Below are 16,759 nucleotides of genomic sequence, written 5' to 3' on the forward strand. Positions count from 1 at the left end.
AAAGGAGAGAAAATTTGTTTATTGCACAGCATTTTCATCAACTTTTTTCACTTACCTTGACACAATGATATGTTGCATTAGCAGCACAGACCAAGTTATTATTAGGCCAGCCATCCAAATCTGAATCCTCACCACAGATGCGCCCATCACCAGCATATCCCGTCCTGCATTCACATTTGTACATAGGATCACTGAAATGGCCCAGATAAATGCACTCTGCAGACTTATGGCAGCTGTGCGTCTTGTCCTTGCATGGATTCTCAGGTTCACAGACCTGTAAGAGACCATATTCACTGAAACTTGATGATACTCACAGTCAGCTGTGTGCACCTCAACTTTGTCAAAAATCAGGACAGTTATTCAGATGCCTAAAGACAGGAACCTCGCTTTAACTGTGGTTAGTAAGTTACACTGCTCCGTCAGCTCACAACTCCAAACAGTGTGTACAATGAAAATAATTAAAACAAACCACAGGAAAAATTGGACATTATTCAAAAAGCAATTAAAGTGTGAGATTAACATTTTCAGAACTCTGCTTTCATCCAGATGTCATTAATCCCTGGAAATTAACTGCAACAGAAAGTAAAATATGCTCACCTCCTTCCCTTCAGTCTTTTGCCTGTCAGTATGCAAGGACTATCTTATTTTCTTAAATCAGAGACCTTAACGAATTCTCATGTACAACAAATATATTTTCATTAACAGTGTCTGAGAATCTCACACAGATGTTCTACATTTAGACTTCACACACTGAACTACCCACAGATTGTTTCAACAGCAACAAAGGCATCCCATGACATCTGTTTTAACATTTTTTGTCTTGTCTATCAAACCATAGTCTTCAATATTACTTCCACTTCTGTTTTTCACCATTAAGAGGTGTTGTTTTATGGAGTAAGAACTTCAGACATATGTCTAATGACATCCACATTCTCAGCATTATACCTATGGAGAGAACGATACTGATTCTTCAGTTTCCAATCCCCAGAGTAGGCATGTACACTTTAGAGAAAGGAGATCATAGCAGGGGAATGCTTGTTCCTGGCATTTAGCACTCATTTGGAACAACTGTGTAGATGCCAATGGAAATAAAACCCTTAAAAAAATCAACTCGAAATTCAGTGTTTTGTTACTCAAATCCAGAATACTCTGAAACAGCATTTATCTATTTCAGTTTATCTTTGGTACCTAAGTTTATCACATGCTTCCATTCATAGATATTTTCAGGTGGGAATTAGTTTCAAAACCCTCAATTTCTCTTCAACATCACTCACTTGCTTCTCTGTCTTGGCAACTTCCAGCCCTACCCCATAGGGCTGACTTCCTTTATAGCGCGGAGGACATGGCAAGCAGTGGAAACCTGGATTTGTGTTCACACAGCGATGGACTTGATTCACCTTGAAGCAAATGTCTGACACAGCTATACACTGCAGGAAAAGAAAGAAGAAATCAATGAGATGGCTATGTAATTCCCAAATAATGAAAATTTTAGTGATTTCCTGATGTTGATGGGAACAAAGCCAGTACCTCATCAAGATCCTCACAGGCAGTACCATTGCCAAGGTAACCTGCTGGGCATGGCCCACATGACCAAGACCCATCTGGGTAACTGTTGCACTCTGCTCCCGGAAAGCAAGGATTTGACAAACACCCATCTGGCAAAGACACATAAAAGTGTATATTAAGTTAGGAGCATAAAAGGCATATAAAATTTCATTTAAGAAACAGGTATTCTCTATTCATTAGCTTAGGGCCCTTAGAATGATGGTTATTAAATTCATTTAATATAGTATTGATTTAATTCTATAATATTAGATTGCTACATCCAGTTGAATACTTTACAACATAGAGAAGTCCTGTTTAAGAAATGCATCCTTGTTCAGAAATCAGTATTAAGAATATTTATAAAAATCTCCATGACCTAAAAAGTACCCTAAATAGTCAAATACCTTTTCCTGAAACAAAGGTATAATTAGTTTTCTATAGTTTCGATTCATAATTATCCATTAAAGAAATGGCAACAATTAGTCAGACTGCATAAAGAATGACTAAACACCAACCAATTGGGCAATCCTTCTTATTGCACATATCATGTTGCTTGGTATCTCCCACACACGGCTTTCCTCCATACAGTGGCTCTGGACTGTTGCAGAGGCGAGACCTCTCACGAATTCCTCCTCCACAGGTAACAGTGCAGGCAGACCATGGAGACCAAGGACCCCACCGGCCATTCACTAGGACATGCAGAAAAGAAAAGAGCATCACAGGCAGTATAGTGGGGACAACATTTGATGCCATGATAACCCTTTCTTCAGATTCTTGACAGAAGACAGTTTCTCACTATGCGCATAGAAAGAAAGATGCTGGCACAGTCTTACACTGAGATAGCAATGTTTCAGAAACAAACAAACAAAAAAATACCCAACTGCTTTACAGGCATTTTTTGGCCAGCAATTCAAAACAACATGCTGTGCCCAATGGCATGGTGCATTTCTATTTAAGCTGATGAGAAAAAATACAGTGTCTTCAAAACTCCCTACTAAGCTTCAATTTTTTGCACAGAAAGCAGAGAGTGATCACAGGATACAAACTTCTGCTGAGCCAGACCCGAGCTTTGTGGCTTTTTTAATAGCAACAGTATCCTCACAGTATTCTCAGTAAGGTTGCAGCTATCATTTTTGTTTTGTCATCCATTCAGTGTATCTTCAGCAGTATTCCTTGACTCAGTATAAATAACCTGTTGATTGTTGTGCATGTTTTGTATTGGTAGAACTCTACTGATCATTCGTTCATTAATTCTGAATTTTCTCGAAATACAAACATCTTTGAACCGAACTCTGGGTGTGTTCTTGGTATTGCAAAAAAAACATAAGGGCCATGGTTTGTGTCCTTAAATAACCTTTTCACTAAATTCGCATGCACAGCTAGAACAAAAAAAAAAAAGTGAATATAACTATTTAAGTACTATCAGATTGGAAGCTTGACATCATTTTCAAGCTCATATTCTGTAAGTAGAATGGAAAGACTGAACAGAGGAAGGAACAAATAAATACATATAAAGGGAAAAGAGTGATGGGAAAAATATATGAAAGAAAAATGAAAGTGAAAAGAGTGAATGGTCTCTGAAAAGATTAAGGAGTGGAGATGAAGAAAATTGTAACACTTGAGTTGAATATGTGTAAAATATGTATACACACTTTCAAAGAAACCTGACCACTAAGGGACTGGATGTCTATTCCTAACATGTACAATTCCTTTTTAGATAGTGTTTGTACTTTTGATATACAGAGATAAATCACTAAGTTATAAAATGAAAATTTCTCAAACTCTTAATGTTTAAAGCCAAATCACAACTTGGGAGGTTTACAAAACCTCTGACTTCATTGCCGTCTTGATTTTAAGAGCACCCTTGTGTGTTATTTCAAATCAAGTTATAAATTATATTATTTCAAACCAAGTTATAAATTATATTTTCCATCACAGAAATTCACTGTAACTTAGACCTAAATAAAGAGAGAAAAATTAGCTGGACTATTATTGCATCGCCTTGGATTCAAGGCCACAGACATACCTGGACATGGAACCTTCTCGCACTTCTCTGTTTCACGCCCATTTCCCACACAGTTTTTCCCACCCATCTGGGGAATAGGGGAATTGCAGAGGCGGATGCGGGTGATATTTCCTACTCCGCAGGTAACTGAACAGGAAGACCAGGGAGACCAGTGACTCCAGCCACCATCTTGGCGTACTGTGAGAAAAGACCAAAACTCAAGAAACAGCCCACCTGCAGCAGTAATGCAAGCTCACTTGTGAAGTTAACCTTCATATTAAGCCTCTCACAACATCTGATGAATGCCCCGTGTCGTTCCTACCACTGTCACTTGTACAAAGCACCACATAAGTTCAGGCATTCAAGTACAGCTTTCTTAAGAATCTCAGCGACCAATATATGACTGATATGAATGTTATATATTTAAACATTTTAATATTTAATATTAAAAATAAACTTGTTCCTATGAAATAACTTGTTTAAAATGTACTTTTGGAGATCTAGCAGCTTCAGCAATAGTCTTATGTACTAAAGTGGCCTATATATATCAGCCAACTGCAACAGTATTAACTACCTGGAGTATGATTTTTTTAAGTGCCTTAAATGTAAAAGCAGTTTAACATTTTGCAAAAGTCTATCATTACCATACTTCTAAACACTACTAAGCTAATGGGATGGGCCGATAATTGTGAATGAACAGCATATTAAAACATGGCCCCATGTGTCATGACTATGAACTCAGCATTGTCTTGAAACTCACTTCAAACGAGACTCCTGTTCAGAGAATCATATAATGGTTTGGGTTAGAAGGAACCTTAAAGATCATCCAGTTCCAATCCCCCTTCCATGGGAAGGGACACCTTACACTAGACCAGGTTGCTCAAGGCTGTTTCATAATGTTAAAAAAAAAATGACCCACTGTTTTATGCTTAACAGATCTAAGCCCAGATGCACATACATATTGCACTGTCAGGAAAAGAAGAAATATTTGACAGGGGTGAGAGGACAAAGAATGTAACATTAGCTACTTTAAATATGCATACATGAGTGCTTGAATACATACTGCCCTGACTAGTGAGCATTCATAGGAAACCCAGACTAAGCTTCTAAGTTTGTTTTTACTTAGAGATGCCCAAAGAAATTTAAAAAAAATGAAATGGAAAGGAGAAATTTTATTACTTACTGCGATGGTCACATTTCTTAAAGCTGCACATCCTTGTCTGGATGTGTGGGCCTGTACAAGCACTCCTGGTCACATCACATGACCTTCCTCGCATCTGAGTCCCAGAGCCACATGTAACTGAGCACTTCGTCCAGTCTGACCATGGTGACCAGCCTTCCTCACTGTCATCAGCTGCAGAACAAAAGGTAAGAAGACCTGCTTAGCATCACTAATATCCTACTCAGAAGATTTTCATTTCTCTTTCTGTAGAACATGAACTTCGCCCTTAGATCTCTCTTTTTCTAATTTTGCTTTCCCAAACTGCTGCTGAACTTAGGGAATTATAATTTAATGTAATGAGAGGTTAGCCCAGGTAAGAATACTGGATCTTCATGAACTTGCTTGCAGTGCTTGTATGAGGTGCTGACCTTTGGAGGAAGAACATTTTATCTCTAGAAAAGACTGAGCCAAAAATTTGACTTCCCAACTGCCTCTGATTTCATAATACAGGTCAGTATAATGAAATGTGGCCCCACCTCTTAACACAACATAACAGCATGCATGACCAAGAGCACACTGTAAGAGTATACTCTATGCTCTGAACAGGCAAAAAACCTGAGTATATTACAATATGTTTTTATTTAGAGCATCTAAGCAACCATCATCTTCTGTAACTGCCCTGTCTAGTACACTGAAGTCACTTAACCAGTGAAACTATTAAAACTGCTGTCTCTCTAAAGCCTAGTTCACAGCCTGCAATGCCATCTTAAATGTGGAACAGATTGTCAAGGTTTATAAGTAAAGCAATATGACAGAGAAGGAATAAAACTGAGTAAAAGAATTACAGTAACAAAGAGGAAAAAATAACTTGCACTCTTAATAAAACAACAGTGCACAGTGCTATTGCAAACCAACAAACATCAGAATGTCCAGACTTGGGACACACAACTGGGGAGGAGCACATATCTAACCTTTAGTTTCCAACTTAGTTAGGCAAGTTATCAACTTACTTCTAAGCAACCAATATAATCACAGAAGAGAGACCAACTCCTTCAGAAGGTAGCTTCAAGCAGTCAAGTTACTTCATATGATCTTTACGTACATATAAGTTTTATATTTGATCTCACCTGCCTTTACCTCTTACTTGTTTTGACCTTTCCAACACATTAGTAATGATTCCAAATATTGCCAGAGAGTATCCTTCTCTTTGGCTAAATACTCACAATGAGAGCAGACTGGACAGCATTCACCTTCAACAAAAGATGGATCAGCACAGGAGACTGCTGGGCAGGTGATTTGATGGCATACAACTTTAGAATCCTACAGGCAAAGAAAGTAATTTACTGACATGCTCACATCCAGAAGCATATAAAGGTTAGCATCTGGGGAAATTTCATGTATGGAAATTCAAGCTATTCTGTCTGTCATGGACATGGGGACTACTTTTTAAAAATAGCAAGTTCTTCAGTAAATGTGACCTGACCTGGACAGTTGGGCTCAATTAAACCCACTACCCATTCCTGCAAAAGAATAATGTTTCCAAAACCTTACCTGGCAGGTGCACTTGGTGCAGCTATCTACAATCCAGCTTTCATTGTCTGCAAAGACACGACCATCCTGCCAGCAAACAGACTGGTTCTTCAGTGTTTTGTTAGGCCCAATCAATTCCCACATAATTTGGTTCTCTTCAGACTAGAGGACAAAGGAAATGAAAATAAGTTGTGTACTTTGCAAGCAAACCATTTTAAATAAAAAAAAAAAAACAAACTGAGACACTAGTTGATTTAATTCTTCCTTCTTAAAAAAAAGAAAAAAAAAGTATATTTTTACATATTCATGTACATAAAGATGACCTCAGAGAGTGGAATACAACATAGCAATTCTTCAAATAACAGTACGAAAACAGTCACACAATACTAAGAAATCTGTTCTTCCCAATTTTGCTTTCCTCTAGTACAGCTCATCTTTAGATGGCAAGATTTTAGTCCTGAGATATATGGCATAGCAATAAACTTCCTTCAGAAAGAATTAACTGATTCAGAATGAGAGGGGCAGACTACAGCAAAATGTCACCATCATACTTCATGTTTAGGTACCCTGGTTAGCCACTTGCTGATGTTTTCATAAATATCATAATCATGGTAACACTGCTTTAGCAGTACACAGACAAGGTTAGGTTTGTTAAATTTTGATTTCCAAACCTGCAGCAACCACAGATCTCTCCTGCGTATGAATGCGTGTGTGCTCTTTTAAATCCAGTCAGCAAAACCCAAGCCATTGTTTAAGTATTATACTCAAGAACTACCTAACTAGTCACTTTGAAAATGCAGGTCATCTCTACATTATGTAGATATACCAACAGGTATATGTGTATATATGTGTATATACATATACACATGTGTATATTATATTATTATAATGTAATATATTAATATATAATGTAATTATAATATACACGCATATGCATATGTGTATAACAGCTATATATGTGTAATACAGAAATCTATTAACTGCCTCTGGTGTAAAGCAAAGAGAGAAAGAGCACTGCACAGCAGACTTCTTTAAGTTCTACACTTTACAGTACTTACAACTTTTTGGAGGTTATCAGCTAAGTTGTTCACCACAATGCGCAGGCCGGTGAGCTCTGTGAACATCGTGCCCAGCTCTTCACAGGAGCGGTCACAGAACTCTGCCTTCCCTGGTTTCTCGCCCACATATTCAGTTGTAACAGCAGGACTCAAGTGAAGGATTTCCGTGCTCTCATTGATGGTGTTCACTTCAGCTGGTAGCAAGAAAGGGAAAGAGAAGAGCAGCATACACAAAGTTCTTCCACAGATTACAGATTCCTGCTGAAATCACATATTGGCACCCATGGGTAGGGTTTAAACACATCTATTTTGGCACAGCTTCATGCCAGATTATACCCATGAATAAAAGAGAGGGGTTAGATGTCAGCTGGTTCCAATTAGAAGCTTTCCCTTTTCAAGACTAAGAGCCAAGCTGTGTCTCATATGGCCCTCACTTTAAAACATAGTTGGCACTGCAGCACACTAATTTATGAAGAAGGCATAACAAAAGGACACAGTATCAAAAAGCAACCCCTTTTATCCACTTAGAGCCATGAAAGATTTCAGGTTTTTCATGACATATCATATTATTCCCTGATGCAGACAAAAAGGAAGGAAAAAGCTTCCTTGAAAACAGTCATTGTCCTTGTTCTTCCCATAAATTCCATAGTTATTTGGGTCAAATTTGAAAAATTATGAAATTTCAACCAGTCTCCAGTCTGTATTGTTCTGCCTGGTATAAAACTCAAGAGTAGCTTTTATAAGAATAGTTTAATTCTGAAGTGAAATGAAGATCAAGCTAAGATCAGGCTCAGTATTTGATTTGTCATTCTAAATACTCCTCCATCAGGCAGCCTGTAATTAAAACAAAAATTTGCATGCATTAGAGAGCGAGAACTGAAGAACTGGACAGGTAGTATCAAAGACCTCCTTGTCTAGCAAATTCTTGTAAAAGACTGTAACAGAAGGCATCCACAGCAATTAATAAAAAAGGAACATAGGTAACTAAATAAAACAGTCTGTGTTCTGTTAAGCATTTAAATCTCCACTATGCAAATGCCTTATGGATTCCATGGAAGATTTCTCTAAGGAGCCCAATGTTCCCTCATTTTATATCAGCCATACTCAAATCCATACTGCCCTGTCCCTTGATAAAGACTTGTTTACCATGTTTAGTACTGTTGTAAATAACATTACCAAATAACAGAAAGGAGAAGAAAGGATATTGTAATTTTAAAAGAAGGCATCAGAACAGGAACATGTGCAACAAGACACATCATCAAAACACCCCAGTATCACCTAGTGTTTTCAAGTCACAGAAGGTGGCAGTGCTTCAAAATTTTGAGGGCTTGATCTTATGCTTGACTACACAGTGTAAACTGTTATATTTAAATGTGCAAGGAATGAAAATAAAAGTATTCTTCATTCATTTGGAAAGCTAAGAATGAAAAAAAAAAGAACCAACTCATAAAATGACATTAAATAATTACTTTCCAACCATATTTAAAATGATCGGCTTGATGTGCTTTTAAATTAGCTATGAAGTATCTGCCACTAGCCAAGGTCTACAAAAAATTGTTCACAGTATTCCAGAGTTGAAGTAATTGGCCAGCTTCACTTACAGGATGCGAGAAAACCAATACACCACATAGCACATCAGAACTCTGTGTCATAACTGTTTATTTCAGCTGTTTTTTGATTCCCTGGAAAGAATGTAATTTTCCTACCACACCGAAACACTAGATTTCGCAGATTCCCCCATAGCACTTCTCAGGTCATTAATTTCATATTTTTCAAGCCAACATGGAATGTGCCTTGACCAGAACATTCTGAGGACATTAATAAAGCTGCAATCTCAGCAGGAAACATAAACCAAAACTATGTTAGAAGAACTAAATCCACACTTCCTACTGGTGCTTGGCAGTGACTGAAAGAAGATGCCTGGGGATCACTGGGATATCAGTTCTCTGCTGCTGGCTTCCTGCTAATTTCTTAAGAACCACATGATCATCTTTAAAATGAGAAACCAGAAGAGCAAATGTGCATCTTCTCACATATGCAAATGTCATTCTGTTGATCTAGCAGAAGAAGGAATTTTATTGATGTGCCTATTTAGGCATGTTTTTGCCATCTGTCCTGCCCAGAACTGTGTATAAGTCGTGCCAAAAGTATTTAGGACATGCTTTTTACAAGGGCAAGTAGTAATAAGACAAGGGGAATAGCTTTAAACTGAAAGAGGGGAGATTGAGATTAGATATTAGGCAAAAATTCTTTACTGTGAAGGTGGTGAGACACTGGCACAGGTTGCCCAGAGAAGCTGTGGCTGCCCCGTTCCTAGAAGTGTTCAAGGCCAGGTTGGATGGGGCTTTGTGCGGTTGCTCCAGTTGAGAGGTGTCCCTGCCCATGGCAGGGGTCTGGAACTGCATGATCTTTAAGGTCCCTTCCAACCCAAACCATTCTATGATTCTATGACTTGCAGCCACCACACTACAGAGATACTTTCCTACCCTTTACTCAACAGCAACCCCAAGATACCATTTCACCATTCCTCACACTCTCACACTGGGATTAAAGATATAATACAAAAACACAGTTCAGTCTCTGAAAAAGCAGCAGGCTTTTTGTCTCCTCAAAGCTAAGGGCACTTCTCTATTAACATCCACCACATTGTTTTGGGACACTTACATATATAAATGGCATCTTAGTGCCTGTACCTCAGCTCAACAACTGGAACATCAAAATGGGCAAATATGTACCTTGTGGCCATGGATTTTCAGATGTGGTAATTAAGTTGCATAAGCAACACCAGAAAATCAGCCATGCACATAACAAGCCTATCAAGTAATTTTGATGGCCTCAAGCCACAGTGTGCTATTAGCTTTCTTCTGTTGTTGCTCAAGTAATTTTCACCTTGTAGCATCCTCTTGGTGTTGCAACCACTACAGTTCAACTACTGTGAATTGAGCTGTGCACTAAATAATTCCCAGGAAGGATGAAACAAAATCCCAAGTCTTTATAATTTATCAGACCTGAAAATTTGGTAGTTGACAGATGCGATTAAAAAAAATACCTTAAGAAAATATTATCTGTTGTCTACAACCAGTGAAGGGTATAAGAATTCCTCCTAAGGTATGTATCAGCATGCAGAACTCAATTATCCCTTTAGGCTTCCATCAGCTTCCTCTTCATAGTAGAATTACAGTAACATCCCATTTCTACTTGGGGAAATTTCAAAACATTTGGTCACACTACTCCACTTTGTGATAATCAACCAATAATAACAGAAAAGATTTATAGACACTGTCTTTAATTGGTTTTGCTGGTTCAATCCATCTACACCTAGTGATCCTACCCTGTTCTGCCTCCGACTACTGAATGTACCCTCAAGGTTCTACCTCAGCTTCTGGGAGCTGTTTATGCTGGTAAATGAAGCATGATAGATGAACTGCATCCTTTCTGAAACCATCCTTCTGTTATTTAGATTACAACTAGACCCAAAATACATGTTCCCTCTTCCCACAGCACTTATGCTCTTCAAGCATTTTATTCCACTAACAAAGCTGAAAACTAGTAATCAGTAGTTCTGAGTAATTTCTCAGTAGCTTCCGAGTACAAAAACCAGCTTGGATGGGAGAGATGACAACCAACAAATGAGGGCATGTCTTCTCGCCTGTGCCATGTAAGGCCAACTTCCATTCTAGCAAATGTGACTCATTTCTAACACATTGGCACACCTCTGGAAATAACCATCCAATATTTTTTATCAAGATTTAGAAACAGACTAGCAAGCTCAGTTAAACTTCTTGTGCATACACAATATACATACCTCTATGTAGACATATACACACATTTATATATCACAAAGAGACTTCATTATAAGGTCTCAGTACTTTGGCCCCCTTTGAAGAAGTCAAGACCTGCTACTGCTTAATTTCTAGGTTTTGCATAAACAAGGAAAAAAGGTTGAGTACAGTCTGCCTAAATGATTTGAATTTCAAACAAAACCCTGAAGTCCTGACTGCCTTGTGCACCCACCAAATTCCTCCAACGGACTCTGTTGTCTGATTCTTGACTGAGCTCTTGCTAGTTACAAACTCTGGAAAGTAATACGGCCAGCACCTCCCACGAGTTTAAGTACAAAACCTTAGTGAATACTTGACAAATTTCTATAAATTTTATAATGAATCAAATACACTCCCATACACTGAAGGCTCCCTTCCTAGTGAGGTCAGCACAAACTTGACTAACAAGAACACATCAGGCTGTCACATACAAGCCTTCCATACTTCTTAGGTTTTGGTTTTTTTTTGTTTTCCCTTATTTTCTTTAGGTTGTTCTGATTGAAAATGCTTTGGGTTTCAAATCCAAAGCCTCTCATGATCAACAAATTTATTGCATAGGAATTCCGCATTGTTAAGACTTGTGAGACTTGTTCATGGGCCCATTGACACTCAGGAGCAAAATTCAGAAGCAACATTATCACTGTTGTGTTCAAAGAATCATAGACATCTCATGGAATAATGCAAATATTTTCATATATATTCATTTTTTCCTTTTATTTCTATTAATTCCTTGCTTGACAGCTTTTCTCCCCTTTTTAAAAACAGGGGCTGAGTTATAAATCTAAGCCATAAGAACTAAAAATAGTAGACTAGACAGTAGAAATCTATCCCAACATAGCTAAAGAATATGTTCTTATTAGCACCAAAAAGCGGCTCATCCTCTCTTTAATTTCAAAGTTACATGTTGCATCGCTTTAGGACAATACATCACCATTGACATTTCTGATTTTCAGAGTTAACTGAATGGTATTAATGAGATAAAAAGCCTTACTTGTCTGGCTTCTCTGGCATCCTTTTTTACGCAGAACATCCTCTATTGAAGTATCAAAGATTAACTGAATATTTTGCAAAAGACCCTGTAATAATAATAAAAATATAATTAAAAATCAGATAGGCCAATTTGGGAGTAAATAATAACCGATCTGCCTCAATCCCATGCCACTGACTGGGTTCAGCCTTAAGTAAATATGTAAAAAACAACCTAGAAGACATTAAACCTGACACAATAGAAAAAATATAGTTTTGTTATATGCAATTTCAATACTATAAGCAGCAAAACCAGGTATGTTCTGAAATTAGTCATAATAAAAGTTTTTGATCAGCTGTGAGCTCAAATCTCCATGCTCATAACACATTTTAGATTATAGTTCTATGACCTATTCCTCATGAGATAAAGCCAACTTTTGAAGTTCCTGGTCCATCACATTTCAGTCCTTAGCCACACATTCCCATGCATCATGCTTCACTGACTCCTCAACTATGCTGACACTACCTTGAGATAACACTGTAAAACCAGACTAGCATGTTTCACTCAAAAAAAAAAAAAAATCAAAGAAAAAACATTACTTTCAAACCAGATTGTTTCAATGATCCATTTAACAGTAGAGCTCCAGAATCAGTTCTATGAGCACAACTGATGGAGAAACTTAGTCATGGAAACGGGAATAGAGAGGCTGTGGGCAAGAACTTCTGGCTTCCCAGTGAAAACTGGTCACCCGTGGAACCACAGTCCAGCATGTCACGCTCTAGCTGACAACTAGGTGGCACAACAGGCTGAGAAAGAAAGGGGTTTTGGAAATTTCTGAAGCCATGCGTTCAAGTTTGATTTCACCTGTGAGTGAAAAGAAGCCATCCTTGGGCCACTATTTGAGGCAGGCAGCAATTTTAATTTTATAGGAAAACCAGAAAGTTTGGAATTGCTTCAATTTAAAACAAAACATAAAGAATAAATGTTTTCCACAAAAAGGGGAAAAAAATAAATCTCTCCTGTGTAGGATCAAAATATTTCTAATTTTCTTCCCCCTACTTGTTTTTTCCGTTGTTGTTGTTGTGGTTTGGTTGGTGTTTGTAATTGAAACTAAAGGTTATTTTGAATGGCAAACAAAGATATTCTGCTAGGGGATGGACCAATATCACGTTTTTTAGCTCCATTAAAAAAAAAAAAAAAAAAGTGTTTCTTCCTTCTTTCAAATAAAATTTGAAAATACTGACAGGCTTCTATGACTTGGATAGATTTCAATGGAAAAATACCTCTTCAGGAAATTCCCAAAGAATTTTACAAATCACCACAAAAATGCAACATGTTTAACAGTCTTACATTTGAAAGAAAAAGTGGATGGTTGCATAGGAAAGCCCATAAACTAGCTTTGTGCAGTTTGCCTGGATCTAGGCTGTGTTTTACCAGTCCTTTGCTTTCAGGAAACCCAGATTCACACAACACAGATCCAGCAATGAATAAAAACACACTCTGGAGAAATTCTGCTTGGGAACACCTGTGACCCCATCAAATCCAAGAGGTGCTGGGGAACAAAACTGTGACTATTGCATCTTCTCAAACTATTTGAATTTACTTTTACCTCAGCAGAGACCCGAGCTTCTCCAGGTTACCTACCCTGAAATGATTCTCCCGAATAGACCCTTTTGCCACATACATTCTGCTGTTCTCTGCTTTCAACTGCTCATAGAAAGGCTCCTCCAAGATGAAGCTGTCAATAAGGTCACAGCCAACATAGAGGTTGTAGTTCTCTCCTGTTATTTGCATGGTGAGGTTCTTCCACTGTGAGTCGGCAAGGTCCACATCTTCCAAGGAAATCACGTTCTGGAAGCCATCCACCCAATAGATAAGGTCCAGGGTGTTGGCACGGCCATTAGAAATGATCTCAAACTGCCTCTCACTGATGCCAGGACCCTCTAAAGCAAGGATAGTGCCTCTAGATTGCCTGTCCTGTCTCAGGGTGGCTGAAAGGATAAAGCCCTCATTCTGCCGTATGAGTTTGACAATCTTTTTTAATTTCTCTGGTTTACATGGAGGTATATGGTCAAACCGAATGAATCGATATGCTGGGATAGAGGGGTCTGGACCCCGGAACAATTTTGCTCCAATTGTCTTTCGGTTTATGTTACTGATTTGAAGTAAATCAAAGGTAGTCTCCTCTTCCTTCTCACCATCTGAAAGAGTTAACAGGGTGTGACAATGTGTCTACAAAAAGTCTTAAAAGAAACAACTCTGCACATTATACTTAGTAACTGCAATTACATGGCAGGTGCAAGGATCAGAAGAGTAAACGTAACAGTTTCATACTTCCACAAACAGAACTGTTCCTACTAGCACACTGATTAATGGTATTTTCCACCAGACGTTTTCATTTACATGAGAAGTCTTTCCTTCAATGTCCATAGGTATAAATATGTTTGGTTATATAACAAAATATATGGCTATATAACTAAACAATGGCTATTTTATAGCACTTGAATGCACACTTGTATATATATATAGATATGCTGTATACATATGCCTACACAGGATGCATCTACCAATGTATTCATTAAATATTTTTAATATATATGAATGGATAAGGAAGTTGAGCAAATTTCTATATTTTGAGTATCAGCTAATAAAAATCAAATTATGAGAAGCCATGTGGCCACATGACAACAGGAAGCAAGAAATTTGCTTTTAACAATTCAGGCCAAGAAGTCAGACATCAAAGAAGGTCTGGCACTGTGCCAGCTTATACTCTACTTATATTTGGCCTGTAGAGGTCTATTTCTCTACCTCTGTCTTTTTAAAATGTTCATCAGACTCAGTGACTCTGCTTGCATGTGACTTTCACATACATTTCCACTGGAGAGGAAAGTATAACAGGAATTGCTTCTTAGATTTATTTATTACTGGAGAAACTCATTTAGCAGTAGTAAGATGTACCTACCAAAAACACCACTAGGAACTACTATTCTAGACACTTCTAAAAAATACAATATGATTACTTTGCCCACTGTAGCTCAGATAAGCAAATGTTTTACACTGACTTTTAGCTTTGTGAGTTACTAAATCTCTAGTTAAGAAGTGTCAGAACTTACCCTGAGCATTTGAGGAAACCCACAGGGTTACCAAGATAGCAAGCCACAAAAGCCCACTCCTCTGCAGCATAACTCCTATGAATAAACCAAAAAGTAGCAAATATTAGGGAAATAATATTTATCAACTACAAATATTTCAATTTATCTCATGAAATGCCATAAACAGAACTCTCATTATAAGCAACTATACATATAAAATCTGAATTTCTATCTTGTCTGATTTTTGTAATTCTTATTCTGAGGTTACTCTTGATGCCAGAAGTAAAACATATCAAGTGAAGGGAAGAGGAAATCTTGATGATAAAGCTCCTGTTTATGTAAATGCCCTTAAGGGAAAGACAAACGGAAAATACACAATTTTCTCCATAGTATTTCAGTTGCTGGCACAGGGACCACATGACACCACTACACGAGATGGAGAATAAGCTGCATCTTTATTTTGGAGCACAGTGTTCAGCTGAAATTCCCCGTAGGAAAATGGGATCTCACTGTATGTTGGTTTTGGTTACTAGTTTTACTATTCATTTACTATTTACTATTTTGGTTACTAGTTTTACTATTCATTTGGTTACTATTACTATTCAATTTACTATTACTATTTACTATATTCATAAATATACTATTTACTAAACCAATAGTTTACTATTGGTTACTATTTACTATTTACTGATACCTTTTTCAGTGCTATCATACAATCTCCTCTCTTCTTCCTGTGTGTATATATATATATATATATATATATACATATAATAACCATTCATCCATTCTTACAACCCTCTGCGCCCACGCATAGCTGGATAAAGTGCCTTTTAACATGATGGCATTTTTGCCCTGAAGCACTATGCAACTATAAGCCACGTAGCTGCATCTCCAGATGTGCTTACGCTCAAAATGAATGGAGCAGATGGCGTCCACTGGAACGTGCAGACGTTCGTGCCTCTGGATATAGCCATATCGCTTCAACACTGCTAATTCCACATATTTTCGTAAGGACTCGGGGATGCCAACATTCCCCGCCTATACTTTCTTTGTCTTGCTCTTATTACCTGCCGCCCCGAGGAAGCACCGGTGCAGCCAACTACCGGCCAATGCCACGAAGCCTCTTTCCCCTCTCAATCCCAGCGCACCCCCCATGGGAGCACATCCCTGTGGGCGCGGCGAGCAGACGCCGCACACAGCCTCGGGTCAGCCTTCCTGGGGCAGGTCCCTTCCTTTACTACCCGCGCACCCGCGATGGACGGCTGCCCACGGAGAGCTCCGGTCCTGCAGGAGCAGCTCCCACCGCCTCCCCCCCCGGAGGGGGTATGACGGTAGGGGGAGTACGGCGCCGTCCAGCCTGGTGCCTCACCTGGCATGGGGGAGCCGACGGCGCGCTGAGGCTCTACCGGTGGAGAGCGGAGCACTCTACCCTGCCGCCGTCACAAGTCCCTCCGCGGCCCCGCGGCCCGCGCCGCTGCCTTTATGGGCTACGGGCCGGGCCCCCGCTGTCAATCAGCGGCGCCGGGGCGCGCCCCTGGCTCGCCCCATCGCGGCCGTGACATAGTCCCGCGCCGCCCCC

The 16,759-nt window shown here is 38.8% G+C and overlaps 1 protein-coding gene across 1 annotated transcript in view; it reads right to left on the reverse strand.

Annotated features, from left to right (window-relative positions):
- THBS2 (thrombospondin 2) overlaps positions 1–15,271 on the reverse strand; it is a 30,274-nt gene extending 15,003 nt beyond the window's left edge. The window contains exons 1-12 of the mRNA XM_057406967.1: positions 15,202–15,271; positions 13,733–14,289; positions 12,113–12,197; positions 7,301–7,494; positions 6,264–6,404; positions 5,936–6,032; positions 4,734–4,904; positions 3,572–3,748; positions 2,061–2,234; positions 1,528–1,655; positions 1,275–1,427; positions 56–274 (exon numbers count right to left, since the gene is read on the reverse strand). Coding sequence (XP_057262950.1) covers positions 56–274; positions 1,275–1,427; positions 1,528–1,655; positions 2,061–2,234; positions 3,572–3,748; positions 4,734–4,904; positions 5,936–6,032; positions 6,264–6,404; positions 7,301–7,494; positions 12,113–12,197; positions 13,733–14,289; positions 15,202–15,271 — 2,166 coding nt within the window. The remainder of the gene's footprint in view (positions 1–55; positions 275–1,274; positions 1,428–1,527; positions 1,656–2,060; positions 2,235–3,571; positions 3,749–4,733; positions 4,905–5,935; positions 6,033–6,263; positions 6,405–7,300; positions 7,495–12,112; positions 12,198–13,732; positions 14,290–15,201) is intronic.
- Positions 15,272–16,759: the final 1,488 nt, after the last annotated feature.

Source organism: Pezoporus wallicus, unplaced genomic scaffold, assembly GCF_028554395.1.
Source record: "Pezoporus wallicus isolate ANWC-B61680 ecotype Strahan unplaced genomic scaffold, APGP_CSIRO_Pwel_v1 scaffold_6362, whole genome shotgun sequence".
Classification (NCBI taxonomy): Eukaryota; Metazoa; Chordata; class Aves; order Psittaciformes; family Psittacidae; genus Pezoporus; species Pezoporus wallicus.